At 44.4% G+C, this 15,342-nt stretch overlaps 1 protein-coding gene across 1 annotated transcript in view; it reads left to right on the forward strand.

The window, feature by feature from the left end:
* Window positions 1–189: 189 nt before the first annotated feature.
* The window catches only part of LOC125453278 (serine/threonine-protein kinase 24-like), a 48,400-nt gene continuing 33,247 nt past the window's right edge, over window positions 190–15,342 (forward strand). The window contains exon 1 of the mRNA XM_048532629.2: window positions 190–622. Within this exon, the coding sequence (XP_048388586.1) occupies window positions 581–622 (42 nt within the window). The 5' untranslated portion in view covers window positions 190–580. The remainder of the gene's footprint in view (window positions 623–15,342) is intronic.

Consider the following 15,342-nt stretch of genomic DNA (forward strand, 5'->3'; position numbering starts at 1 on the left):
TTGTAACCGCGCCCTCGGGCGGCTGGAGGTCGACATTGACGCCTATTCGCCGGGCCTTGGCCCCGCCTGCTTGGCTGTTGCGCTCCGCCCCTGGCTCCCGCTCCGCCGGAAGTCCCAGGTCCGGCGAAATGACGATGGATGAGGGGGCGGGCAGGATGTCGGGGACGTCACGCTCCCTTTGCCCCGCCTCCGGCTGCAGCGCCGCCGGGAGGCGGGAGGTCCCAGGCCCCGTTCCCCCCAGTGAACGGAGCTCGTTCCCCAGTCTCGGTCACTGTTGCCTTCGACCGGCGGCGGAGTCAGTCACTTCCAGACCTTTTCGTTCACCTTTTCCTACGCAGCCTCCGCTCCGCACTGTCCTCAGCCCTACAAAGCGATCGGTGTCGGAGGTTGTGGGGGTTTATGAGACCGGGCCGCACCCCATTCGGGGGCTGAGGCTTGGGGCCTAACCTGGACTGACTGCCCCCCACCCCCATTTAAAAAAAACCCACCTTGGCTGAGGCGCTTGGTCGGTGTCGATTCCTTCAGGACACTCGGGCTGTTACCCCCTCCCCCTTCAGGAATCCCGAGCAGGGCCGGCGGGATGGCTCAGTCCCCGGAGCAGGCCACTCTGCCCGGGGTACAGGTAAGAGATTGAGGCTAGGCTGGGGGTTGGGGAAGAGGCTGCCCACCAGGCTTTAACAACAAGGGCTACAGCAGCGTCTGTTTATAGCATCTTTTAACATTTGGGTCTTGCTGAAGAAAAGCATTTGGTTCTGTACGGGTCAAGAATGTTCACATTCAGCTACTTGGCCTGCTCAGGTAAAAGGTATGCGTCCAGGCATTGGCATCCTTTCACCTGTCCTGATGAGTACAAGAGGAAAACTTCGGCTGGCATGCAATTTTCTTCTGCAACACTTGTCCAACCAAACAACAGCCTTTAACGACGGAAGCTGCATACCAGCCTCACCCAGTCGCACTGAGATGCTAAAGATAGGTGACCAAAGGCTTAGTGAGATTTGGTTTTAACCTTAATAATGAAGAGTGAGGCAGTGAGTTTTAAAGAGGCATTTCCAGAACTTACAGCCCTGGCAACTGAATGATGGCTATCATTCAGAAAACGTCAATTAATTATAAAGGAAGTTATGGCAGAGAATTTAGAAATACTTAATATAGTCAAGCACGACTTAATGAAAGGGGAATCATGTCTAACAAATTTAATAGAGATTGTCGAGGAGATGACAAACAAGATAGATAAAGGGAAATCAGAAGATGTGGTATATATTTTCCAAAAGGTATTCCACAAGGTATTAAACGTAAGGCTACTTAGGAGTTGGTGTAAGGCACAACGCTGTGTTTTTTTTCTTGCGGCTGTTTGGACCTCCATGCCTTATGTGGGACAGTAACATTGGAATTGGGCGTCAGTGTGTTTGCGCACCAGTTGACATATGTTGTCCCTCTGAGGGAGAGGGAACATTGGTAGTGGGTAATATATTAGTATTGAGAGATAATTAGCTAACCAATTGAAGAAAAAGAGGTAACAAGCTGTGAAGCTTGGATGAACACAGCAGGCCAAGCAGCGTCAGAGGAGCAGGAAAGCTGATGTTTTGGGCCTCTTCAGAAAAGAAGGGTCTCGACCCAAAATATCAGCTTTCCTGCTCCTCTGATGCTGCTTGGTCTGCTGTGTTCATCCAGCTCTACACCTTGTTATCTCAGATTCTCCAGCATCTGCAGTTCCTACTACCTCTGAAGAAAAAGAGGTCTAGTTTCGGAATGGCAACCTCTAATGAGTGAGTGTCACAGTGATTAATGTTGGTTCCATAATTATTTGCCACATGTAGTCATGACTTGGATGACGGAAGTCAGTACGATCACCAAATTTGCACATCGTACAAACTAGGTGATGTGATAATAAGGATGATAGAGTCTACAGAAATCTACAGTGGGCTAAAATCTATTAGGTGGAATGTAAACTTTTTTATTCACATTTGGATGTGCATGTTGCTGGCTGTGCTGGAATTTATTGCCTGTCCCTAGTTACCCTAGTGATGGTGAGCTGCCACCTTGGACTGGTGCAGATAATGCTGTAGGTTGACCCACAGTGGTGATAGGAATGGAATTTCAGGAATGTGGGAATATCTGACTTTATGCCTTTTGGCCAGAGGAACAGGGGAGCTGAATGTTATATAAATGTGGTATGATTGTGGACAGCTGAAACACACAGGGATGTCTTCATGCATGAATCTCTCAAAACTAGCACCTAAACTAGCAATTAGTAGAGAAGGCAAATAGGCTGTTAGCCTTTATTTCAAAGGAGATAGATTATAAAAATAGAAAGTTCTTTATAAAATTATACATGGCAGTATTAGTCAAACCATACTTCAAATACTGTGAACAGTTTTGGTCCCCTTATCTAATGGAAAGATATACTTGCATTGGAAGCAGTCTAGGTATCAGTCAACATAACAAAGTGTGGGGCTGGATGAACAGCAGGCCAAGCAGCGTCTTAGGAGCACAAAAGCTGGCCTTTCGGGCCTAGACCCTTCATCAGAAAAGGCGGATGGGGAGAGAGTTCTGAAATAAATAGGGAGAGCAGGGGAGGCGGATCGAAGATGGATAGAGGAGAAGATAGGTAGGGAGAGAATATGTCAGTCCGGGGAGGACGGACAGGCCAAGGGGGTGGGATGAGGTTAGTAGGCAGGAAATGGACGTGTGGCTTGAGGTGGGAGGAGGGGATAGGTGAGAGGAAGAACAGGTTAGGGAGGCGGGGGTGAGCTGGGCTGGTTTAGGAATGCAGTGGGGGGAGGGGAGATTTTGAAGCTTGTGAAATCCACATTGATACCATTGGGCTGCAGGGTTCCCAAGCGGAATATGAGTTGCTGTTCCTGCAACCTTCGGGTGGCATCATTGTGGCACTGCAGGAGGCCCAGGATGGACATGTCGTCTAAGGAATGGGAGAGGGAGTTAAAATGGTTCGTGACTGGGAGATGCAGTTGTTTATCGTGAACCGACTGTAGGTGTTCTGCAAAGTGGTCCCCAAGCCTCCGCTTAGTTTCCCCAATGTAGAGGAAGCCACAATGGGTACAGCGGATGCAGTATACCACATTGGCAGATGTGCAGGTGAACTCTGCTTGATGTGGAAAGTCATTTTGGGGCCTGGGATAGGGGTGAGGGAGGAGGTGTGGGGCAAGTGTTACACTTCCTGCGATTGCAGGGGAAGGTGCCGGGTGTGGTGGGGTTGGAGGGGAGTGTGGAGCAGATAAGGGAGTCCCGGAGAGAGTGGTGTCTCTGGAAGGCAGACGAGGGTGGGGATGGAAAAATGTCTTCAGTGGTAGGGTCGGATTGTGGATGGTGGGAGTGTCGGAGGATGATGCATTGTGTCCAGAGGTTGGTGGGGTGGTATGTGAGGACTAGGGGGATTCTACTAGGTTGATCCTGGTTATGAGGGATTTTCCTATGTGAAGTTAAGATTGGTCCGTACTCAAGCTGAATGGCCCACATCTACACTATTCCTGATCTACAGAAAGACCACTAATGCTGGAGCAATGGATGTTGGGGTGTACAAAACTAGAATTTGTAGAAAATTGTAATTTTATCACCCATTTCTCCAGGACTGTTCCATATCATTCCCTCCCTAAACTTGATTTATGCCTGCCATAAGCTGACATCTCTCTGACTTTTCACTGAAGCATTAAATCAGACAAAATTTAATGCAGAGCCACAGAAAGAGAGCAAAAGACATTAGGGCTAGTAACCAATAGCTTGGTCAGGTACATTTGCAGGCCCAACTTATGTGCATGAAACTATGAAGAGGTTCGCAAGCACAAAACTCTAAAATACCACTAAAGCCAGACTTCAGCCTTTTTTTTAGAACTATATGATGTAAAATCAATTTGAGAGATTTGTGACTGTCAGTAAAAAGTTAAAATATGGAAATTCTATACTCCAGAGATTCCATTCGGAATATTCAGAAGCCTGGTTTTTGATGCGTGTTCAATCTTGTATCAGTCTATTTCATCCATGTCTTTTTTTATTTGACTATTCCAGTGGCTCCTTGGCTGGCTTCCCATTTTCCATCCAAAACTCTGCTAGCCATGTCCTATCTCATGTTTCCTCCCCACACTCTTCTGCTGTGTTCACTGGCCTCCGTTTAGTTCACAAATTTTAAACGCTCATTTTTTTTTTCTGAAAGTCCTCTGTCGCTTTGCTTTTCCCTTTCTCTGTGCTCCTCCAATTCTTGTTTAATCCTGATTTTAGGCAATGGCCTAGTGGTATTATTGCTGGACTGTTAATATTGAGCCCTGGAGAATATTTTGGGGACTCGGGTTCGAAATTTGCTGCAGCAGATTATGGAATTTGAATTCAATAAATATCTGTAATCAAGAATCTAATGTTGACCATGAATCCACTGCCGACTAATGGAAAAACCCAAGATAACAAAGTGTGGAGCTGGATGAACACAGCCGGCCAAGCAGCATCTCAGGAGCGCAAAAGCTGACGTTTCGGGCCTAGACCCTTCATTGTGCTCCTGAGATGCTGCTTGGCCTGCTGTGTTCATCCAGCTCCACACTTTGTTATCTTGGATTCTCCAGCATCTGCAGTTCCCATTATCATTGGAAAAACCCATCTGGTTCACTGATTCCTTTAGGGAAGGAAATCTGCCATCCTACCTGGCCTGTTCTATATGTGAGTCCAGACCCAGAACAATGTGGTTGACTCTTAACTGCCCTTTGGGCAATAAATGCTGCCAAACCAGCAATGCTGCTCATCCTGTGAATGAATAAAGAGAAAAAATAAAATCAGTGCCTGATCCTGAAGCTCTAAGGTTTTCTCTGCCTACCTCTCTTTTTTTTTCCCTTTAAGATGCTCCTGAGAATCGTCATTGCACAGCTTTTGGTCATCTGCTGAATGGCCTGAATTTATTTGCCAGTGATGAAATAATACTGTCCTTTAAGAAACCTAACTGTAAAGATCTGGCAATGTCTGTTTTGTGGACTTTTTCACTCTTAGCTTGAATGTGACACAAGGTCAAAGTAATCTCCAGCAACAGTGACAATATCAAATAGGGAGCAAATCTGGAAGTAAAATTCATCGGTTTATGTCTTCGTTACAGTTCAATTTCACCAGGAGTGAGATCAAACGTGAGATCAAGGTAGAAGGTGAAATTTCACAAACTTTTAAAATTCATCTAAAATTATGTGCACTTTTTATCATGATGGAGATCTTTTACTTTCCACAAACTTAAAATTAATTATGTGTCCTTAAAATGTTTGTCGGGAGTAATTATAAACTTAGGACATCATTTTTGCCACAAATTTCATCTCATAGTGGCTCAGCATCAAATTGTACCTAATGCTTCTCTGAAGCACCATTAAAGGGATGTATAAACCCAAGTTGTTTTATGTAATCCTGGATCATGAGAATGCACTGTGCAAAATAAACTGTTGCGTTGGCAAGAGGGGGCAGATTTGAGATGATTTGCTGAAGAACGAAGGCTTGAATATTAGGGTCAGAATTCAATGATATTGATGCTCCATAGGGTTGTAATGCTTAAAGGGCATCTGAATACTTTTTTAAAGGAGAATTGGATAAATACTTTTAAAAGAAAATTTGCTGGGCTATGGGAAAAGAGCCAGGGAGATGGTGTAATTAGATACTTCTTTGAAACAGTGTGGGCTGAATAATCTATTAATTAGAGATAATAGGAACTGCAGATGCTGGAGAATCCAAGATAACAAGGTGTAGAGCTGGATGAATACAGCAGGCCAAGCAGCATCTTAGGAGCAGGAAAGCTGATGTTTTGGGCCTAGACCTAACCTACGAAATATATGCTTTTGAGCATTGCATTTTCACTATATGCACAGCTGTCCAATTATATAAATTATATGGAGATTTTTTAAAACAAAGCAAGAAAGAAAGGAGCGCTTTTGCGTTTGTCTTGTGGCTGTTATTCACTGAGTGGTTTCAGTTTCCTGTATGTGATGGTGTGTCTTTGACATCTCGCAAAATTGTTTGAAGTTGTGTAGCTTAGATGATGATGTGCCATTCAACAAATAGTTGTTTGAACTGGCCAAAGCTTGCAGATTGCTTTTTGTAATTTAAGCTACATACTGTCCTGTTAGTGTCAGTGCTAAATAAATTTATGAACTACTGAACAGGAAGTAATAGCTGCAAATTGCTTACACTTTACAAACAATTTCCTTAACAGTTTTGTAGGCAACGTTTATAGTGTGGTAAGAGATAGCAAGGATGGACTTGTACTGAATTGCAACTAACTACTTCGTCAAATGTGCTGTTCTCTTTTTTATCACTGTTAAAAAGCGTGCTTAGAAAAACCACTGGTTTCAAATTTAGTTTGTTGGACTGTTTGACAGATTGTTTGCTGGTCACCAACAACAACTTGATATTAGAAGATACCATATAAATTTAAAACTCCATTGTCATTATACTAAAAAGAACACTGGAAATACTCAGCAAACCAGGTAGTCTCTTGTGAAGAGACAAATGGAATTGACATTCCAGGTTTATGACATTTTATCGTAACTGGGAAAAATTAGAAACTTAATCGGTTTTGAGCCAGGAACGGGTGGATTGAAGACAAAATGCCCGACTGTGGTAGCATGAACGGGAATTACAGAAGCATTAGTCTTATTGTGGTCAATGATCAAAGAGAATGTTGATAAAAAAGAAATCAAAGACGTGTCTATAGTTGATGTGCCACTGTCAGAAAGTATGAGCTTTGTGATCAACAGATCTTAATGTTATGATGTTGGGGGATTACTCTTTTTCTCCCACTGCAGCGTAATCCATGTGTGCCATTCTTGACCTTTCCCCTTTAGAGCCACGCGATAAGATTCTATCTGTTCTCCAGTGATGCAGTTATTAATATTCTCCCTGCCAAGTGGTGGAGAAGTGATGCACTTCACTCAAGCCCAAGAATAGCTGTGGCACCATATACTTTTAGATGAATTACAGAATCTGGAACTATGGATAACGTTGGCAGAGCTTCCAACTTTCTTTATAACATGGGTGACCATAAATATCTCCTGCTCTTAATTGCCAGATATTGCATGTGTTTGGCTGTTTTAGGAATGCACGTTCCTTGACTATCAAGTCCTGGATTAAGACTCCAATTTAGCATCCCTGCCTCTGAATCAAACACTCTGTACACTGAACCACAAGACCTACCTCATAAGCCAAATACACTAAGAAAAAAGGCAAGATCTTAAAAGTCTAAATTGAGATGTTACTTTCTTTGTAGTGTAGACAATCTCAAAGCAAGAATAAAAAGCAAAAAAAGTGGGTAGTAGTTATCATTGTTGAATTCTGTGTTGAGCCAGGAAGACTGTAAACTGCTGTTGCTATTCTTCACTTGAACAGTGTTGGAAGCTGAGGATAGTGAGAAAGCAGCACAGAACATCAAGATAATAAAATGTGAGGCTGGATGAACACAGCAGGCCAAGCAGCATCTCAGGAGCAAAAAAGCTGACGTTTCGGGCCTAGACCCTTCATCAGAGAGGGGGATGGGGAGAGGGAACTGGAATAAATAGGGAGGGGGGGGGGGGAGGCGGACCAAAGATGGAGAGTAAAGAAGATAGGTGGAGAGAGTGTAGGTGGGGAGGTAGGGAGGGGATAGGTCAGTCCAGGGAAGACGGACAGGTCAAGGAGGTGGGATGAGGTTAGTAGGTAGATGGGGGTGCGGCTTGGGGTGGGAGGAAGGGATGGATGAGAGGAAGAAGCGGTTAGGGAGGCAGAGACAGGTTGGACTGGTTTTGGGATGCAGTGGGTGGGTGGGAAGAGCTGGGCTGGTTGTGTGGTGCAGTAAGGGGAGGGGACGAACTGGGCTGGTTTAGGGATGCAGTAGGGGAAGGGGAGATTTTGAAACTGGTGAAGTCCACATTGATACCATTAGGCTGCAGGGTTCCCAGGCGGAATATGAGTTGCTGTTCCTGCAACCTTCGGGTGGCATCATTGTGACAGTGCAGGAGGCCCATGATGGACATGTCATCTAGAGAATGGGAGGGGGAGTGGAAATGGTTTGCGACTGGGAGGTGCAGTTGTTTGTTGCGAACTGAGCGGAGGTGTTCTGCAAAGCGGTCTCCAAGCCTCCGCTTGGTTTCCCCAATGTAGAGGAAGCCGCACCGGGTACAATGGATGCAGTATACCACATTGGCAGATGTGCAGGTGAACCTCTGCTTAATGTGGAATGTCATCTTGGGGCCTGGGATAGGGGTGAGGGAGGAGGTGTGGGGGCAAGTGTAGCATTTCCTGCGGTTGCAGGGGAAGGTGCCGGGTGTGGTGGGGTTGGAGGGCAGTGTGGAGTGAACAAGGGAGTCACGGAGAGAGTGGTCTCTCTGGAAAGCAGACAGGGGTGGGGATGGAAAAATGTCTTGGGTGGTGGGGTCGGATTGTAAATGGCAGAAGTGTCGGAGGATGATGCGTTGTATCCGGAGGTTGGTGGGGTGGTGTGTGAGAACGAGGGGGATCCTCTTAGGGCGGTTGTGGCGGGGGCGGGGTGTGAGGGATGTGTTGCGGGAAATACGGGAGACGCGGCCAAGGGCGTTCTTGCTCACTGTGGGGGGGAAAGTTGCGGTCCTTAAAGAACTTGGACATCTGGGATGTGCGGGAGTGGAATGTCTTATCGTGGGAGCAGATGCGGCGGAGGCGGAGGAATTGGGAATAGGGGATGGAATTTTTGCAGGAGGGTGGGTGGGAGGAGGTGTATTCTAGGTAGCTGTGGGAGTCGGTGGGCTTGAAATGGACATCAGTTACAAGCTGGTTGCCTGAGATGGAGACTGAGAGGTCCAGGAAGGTGAGGGATGTGCTGGCGATGGCCCAGGTGAACTGAAGGTTGGGGTGGAAGGTGTTGGTGAAGTGGATGAACTGTTCGAGCTCCTCTGGGGAGCAAGAGGCGGTGCCGATACAGTCATCAATGTACCGGAGGAAGAGGTGGGGTTTGGGGCCTGTGTAGGTGCGGAAGAGGGACTGTTCCACGTAACCTACAAAGAGGCAGGCATAGCTGGGGCCCATGCGGGTGCCCATGGCCACCCCCTTTAGTCTGTAGGAAGTGGGAGGAGTCAAAAGAGAAGTTGTTGAGGGTGAGGACGAGTTCAGCTAGGCAGATGAGAGTGTCGGTGGAGGGGGACTGGTTGGGCCTGTGGGACAGGAAGAAGCGGAGGGCCTTGAGGCCATCTGCATGCGGAATGCAGGTGTATAGGGACTGGACGTCCATGGTGAATATGAGGTGTTGGGGGCCAGGGAATTGGAAGTCCTGGAGGAGGTGGAGGGCGTGGGTGGTGTCACGGACGTAGGCGGGGAGTTCCTGGACCAAAGGGGAGAAAATGGAGTCCAGATAGGTGGAGATGAGTTCGGTGGGGCAGGAGCAGGCTGAGATGATGGGTCGACCAGGACAGGCGGGTTTGTGGATTTTGGGAAGCATCCATTGTACCCGGTGCGGCTTCCTCTACATTGGGGAAACCAAGCGGAGGCTTGGAGACCGCTTTGCAGAACACCTCCGCTCAGTTCGCAACAAACAACTGCACCTCCCAGTCGCAAACCATTTCCACTCCCCCTCCCATTCTCTAGATGACATGTCCATCATGGGCCTCCTGCACTGCCACAATGGTACCACCCGAAGGTTGCAGGAACAGCAACTCATATTCCGCCTGGGAACCCTGCAGCCTAATGGTATCAATGTGGACTTCACCAGTTTCAAAATCTCCCCTTCCCCTACTGCATCCCTAAACCAGCCCAGTTCGTCCCCTCCCCCTACTGCACCACACAACCAGCCCAGCTCCCCCCCCCCCCCCCCCCACTGCATCCCAAAACCAGTCCAACCTGTCTCTGCCTCCCTAACCGGTTCTTCCTCTCACCCATCCCTTCCTCCCACCCCAAGCCGCACCCCCATCTACCTACTAACCTCATCCCACCTCCTTGACCTGTCCATCTTCCCTGGACTGACCTATCCCCTCCCTACCTCCCCACCTATACTCTCTCCACCTATCTTCTTTACTCTCCATCTTTGGTCCGCATCCCCCCCCCTCCCTATTTATTCCAGTTCCCTCTCCCCATCCCCCTCTCTGATGAAGGGTCTAGGCCCGAAACGTCAGCTTTTGTGCTCCTGAGATGCTGCTTGGCCTGCTGTGTTCATCCAGCCTCACATTTTATTATCTTGTAATTCTCCCGCATCTGCAGTTCCCATTATCTCTAGCACAGAACATCAGTTGAATATGTCAGTTTAAGTCTTCCTGAGTGGACAGAGACTGAGTTTTTACTACTAAAAAGATTTGTAAATTTGCTTGAGGCCAGTGATCTATCACTTGACATTCTTTTTCAGATGGTCATGAGAGATACTTGTCTTCTTTTGTAAAAATATTTCATTCCCTATTTCCAGAGCAAAATTACATGCAGCAAGAGTAAATCATGGAATAATAAAGCCCTGCAAAAAGGTTCCTTTCAAGTATTTTCCCAAATGCATTTTGTAAGTTATTAATAAATATGCTTTGACAATCCAAGATGAACAATTTCCAAGCTCTGCGGGACTGAATCCTCTGCATCTCTGTTTTCTTTTAGCCAAATTACTTGGCTGTCTGTCTCCTCCACCCTGAATTCTGGCATTTTGTTCAGGTTGATAAATCTCTCTGGCCTTGGCAATTCCCAGTAACTGCGGTCGTCTTCAGTCAATAACAGTTAGTATTCATCCTCTGTCATAGAGATGCACACTACAGAGTCAGAATATTCAGTCCAACTCTTCCATGCTGACCATATATTGTAGATAAGTCTAGTCCCATTTTCAAGCTTGTGGCCCGTATCCCACTAAACCCTTCCTATTCATATACCCATCCAGATGCCTTTCAAATGTTGCAATTCCTTTCCATCTTCCACTCCTGACCCATCCAATTGCAAGAGACAGGATGAAGTAATTTCCAAAGGAATGGATAAGATTGAAGCTCTGCAGTTCTGCCATGTCCAGTGGTGAATGGTAATTGGCAAAGAAACAACTGACAGGAGGAACAGCCTCCAGAAGATATCCCAGGCCATATTGATGGTGGATGTCCAGCACCTCACTGTAAAAGACAAGCTGAAGCACTTGCATCCGTCTTCAGCCAGATGTGAAGAGTTGGTGATCCATCTCAGCGTCCTCCTGAGGTTAATTAACTCTCATCTTCTCACAAGTGTTAACTAACTTATTCCATGTGATTTCAGGAAACGGCGGAAAATACTGAAAAGACTTTGGACATTTATTCCAAAATATGCTATCCACTCCCTCGCCAAGCTGTTCCTGCACAGCTATAAGTTGACATCTACTCTCAAGTATGGAAAATTGCCCAAGAATGTCATGTCCTCAAAAATCGGGACAAATCCACCCTAGCCAATGTCAATAAGTTTGTAAGATATAGGACGTCCACTATTCAATAAGGTTGTGGTTGACTGATAATCCTCAACTCTGATTTTCTGCCTTTTCCCCATACTGTTTGATTCCCTACTGATTTAAAATCTGTCTCTCTCAGCCATGAATATAGTTAATTGAGCAGTTTGACAGCCTTCTGAGGTACAGAATTCCACAGATTCACCATCCTCTAAGAGAAGAAAATCCTTCTCATTCTGTCCTAACTGGATGACCCCTTACTTCGAGATTATATCCTGTGGTACTGAACTCTCCCACAAGTGGAAATAACCTCTTAGACGCTACCCTGTCAAGCCCCTAAAAATCTTAAATGTTTCAATAAGGTCACCTCTCATTCTTGTGAACTGTAACAAGTACAGGCCCAAGCTACTCAACCTGTCATAAGAAAATCCCTCCGTGCCTGGGATTAACCTAGTAATGAATCTACTCTGGACTGCCTGCGATGCCAGCATTTTAAACCAAAATGTTCACAGTATTCGAAGTGCAGTCTAACTGGTGCCTTACATAGTGTTAGCAAGACATCCTATTTTTATGCACCAATCTCTTTGAAATAAAAGCTAGTATTTGGGTTGCCATCTCCAATAGCTACTGAACTTATAAGTTAGCTTTTTGTGATTTGTGTATAAAGGTTCCTAATTCTGTCTCTGCTATTATTTCTACAGTTTTCCTCCATTTAAATAATGTCTGGCTAATCTATTCTTCCTGATAAAGTGCACAATATCATGTTTTCTATCTGCTAAGCTTTTGCCCATTCATCTAACCTGTCCGTATCCCTCTGCAGACTCTGTGTCGTCCTCACCACTTCCTTTCCCAGCTATTTTGTGTTGTCTGTAAACCTGACTATGGTATGTTCACTTGCCTTATCTAAGCCGGAAATAAATATGGGCTCAGCGCTGATCCTATTTGCACTCCATTAGTTACAGGTTGACATTCTGAAATAACCACCTTATCGCAATACTTTTGTATTGGTTAGCCATTCCTCTATTTATAGTGTATTCCTCTTGGCAACATGGGTTTCTATCTTGTTACATAGTCTGATAAGTGACACTTTATCAAATACCTTTTGAAAGTTCAAATCTAGGTTCCTCTTTATCTTGCTTTTTACCCCTTCAGAGAATTCTAACCAATTTGTCACGTGTGATTTCTCCTTCAAGAAGCCATGCTGACTCTTCTTGACTATTGGTTATTTCCAAATGCTTTGCTGTTGCAATGTTTATAATAAACTCTAACATTTCTCCAATAACAGATGTAAATTTAATTGGCCTATAGTTAACCTATTTTTTAATTCCCTTCCCTTTTTGAGTAAGGAGTCATATTGGCAACTATCAATTCGATCTTCTCTCAGTCTTCAGCAAAGTTATAGAAGGAGTCATCACTGTGCTGTAACATGGTTATTTACAAAGGAATAACCTGCTCACCAGTGCTCAGATTGCATTCTGCCAGGGCCGCTCAATTCCTGACTTCCTTACAATCTTCGTGCATACATAGAGAGAACTCCAGACATGAGATGGGATTGACTGCCCTTGATATTGAGGCAGTATTTGTCTGAGTTTGACGTCAAGCCAAAACTATGGTCTTTGGAACAAAAGCAGAAATTGCTGGAGAAACTCAGCAGATCTGGCAGCATCTGTGGAAAGAAAAACAGAGTTAATGTTTCGAATCCTGTACAACTCGTTTTCTTTGCACTTAACGTTAACTTTGTTTCTCTTGCCAAAGATGCTACTAAACCTACAGAGTTTTTCCAGCCTTTTGTTAATTTAAGATTTTCAGTATTTGCAGTATTTTGCTTTTATTATTGGTGTTGTGGACAGCCATGTTGTGCCAAGTAGCCACCACATTTGCTGTAACCATTGTACATTTCTTTATGTAGCTGACACAGTTTTTTAAAAAAACTATTTACCGCATAGCTTTTTCACTGGAAATCTCTGCCCGCTCGCTGTCTGTTAGTTCAAAATTTCTTGGACATTTAAGTTTGTTGTGATTAGAATTCTTCTTTAAGATTATTTTACCATCTATCTACTGACCCCTGAGTTGTGATAATTATTGTTTGACTGCTGCTAAGCAAAACTGACCAGTAGCAATTTGGTGATTTCATGGGATGTTAAAGTAGGAATAAAATAGGATCTTCTACCATGCTATGTCACTGAACTGGGCGTAGCAGTAAGACAGTCAAAAGGTGGTCATTAATAAATTCTGTAGAAAATTTAGTAGAAATAACTTTACGCAAAGAGTGGTTAAAATATGGAACTTACTCTGACAATAATGGTTGAGGCAAATGGCTTGGATGCATTTACCCTTATTTAGCATTAGGGTGAGATGGATTGGGCATGATGAATAGCATAAACAGTGGCACAGACCAGCTGGTCTGTTTCTGATTTATAAATGCTATGTCATATGTTGAAAAAGAACTGAAATGGCCTGGTATTGTGATAAAACCTGTTTAGTGTATTGGTATCAACATGTTGTAAGAAAAACCTTACTTCAAAGGTCAGCTTTAATGTGTTCCAGCACAATCGTAGCTCAAAGCAAGCCAGATGCAGCCCATGTTTAGAAATACAGATATGATCATTGTATTGCAGAGTATTTTACAGTTCACGTGAATAAATTAAAATGCAACTTCTACTCTATAATAATGCAAGTGATAGTATCGCTTCCAACGTAACAAACTCTATGCTAAAATTCTGCCCATCGTGCAATTTTCAAGCTTGTCTCTCAGACAGTAATTGTATGTTTTGTTGGTAAAGTTGGCCTAATGTCTTGGAAAGTGTTCACAATATCACAAGTTGAAAGATGTCTCTTTTCAAACCATTAATTGTCAATTTAAGTGTGTCATTATATATGTCAATTATATGACTGCAACTGAGACACAAAAATGTGATTGGGAGTTAGACAATGTTGTCAGGAGAGAACGCCTCTGCACCCAGCACAAATTTGAAGTACAGACACAAGCAGTAATTAATGTAGTGCCATTAACATTGTAAAATATCCAAAGGGCCTTCATAGGATTGTTGTCGAGTAACACTTAACACTGAGTCATGTAAGGATATAATAGTGTAGATGGCCAAAAATTTGGACAAATTCATTGCTTTTAAGCAGAGTTTTGAAGGAGGGGCCTCATGACTTTCAATAGTGGAACAGTTAAATTTGGTGATTTTCAAGAGTCCAGAATTGGAGGAGTGCAGAAATTTGAGGAGAGTAGAGTTGTTAAGCCTACGGAGGTAGGGAATTATAAGGCCATGGATGGATTGGAAAACAAAAATGAAAATTTTTAAAATCAAGGCATCCCAAGGCCCAGAGTGTGAGAAACAGAAACAGGCTCTTTCTGTATCTTGCACTCTGTTTCAGTCCCTCTGTTTATCGCATGCTGTTTCTCGCATTTTGTTTCTCACACTCTGGATTGCATCGCAGTCTGGAGCCAGTGTAGGCCAATAAGTGCATGGACGACGGGTGGATCAGACTCGATGTAAGCTAAGGTATGGGTAGCAACAGTTCTGAATGAGCTCATGTTTTTGGAAGTTTGAAGTCAAGTAGGGAACCATAGATAAAAATCATAGAATGAACGTGCTGATCAGGATTAATAAGAGCTTTAGATGAAGTGCACAATTTCTAATCAGTGACTGCATTTATAAGGCTCTTCTTGCAACTTTAGGATGTCCCAAAATAATTTGCAGTCAATGTAATTCTTTTTAAATATAGTTACTATTGTATTTAAGAAATGCTGCAGCTGTTTTTGTGCACAATGAGCTCCTACGTATAGATAGTCATACAGCGTGGAAACAGACCCTTCGGCTTAACTCAGTATGGACCAGATCTCCCAATTTGACCAAGTCCCATTTGCCAGCATTTGACTCCTATCCCTCTATACCCTTCCAATTCATGTACTCACCCAGATGCCTTTTAAATGTTGTAATTATACTCATCTCCACCACTTCCTCTGGCAGTTCATTCCACGCATGTAC

The sequence above is a fragment of the Stegostoma tigrinum genome, chromosome 6 (assembly GCF_030684315.1).
Source record: "Stegostoma tigrinum isolate sSteTig4 chromosome 6, sSteTig4.hap1, whole genome shotgun sequence".
NCBI classification, from domain to species: Eukaryota; Metazoa; Chordata; class Chondrichthyes; order Orectolobiformes; family Stegostomatidae; genus Stegostoma; species Stegostoma tigrinum.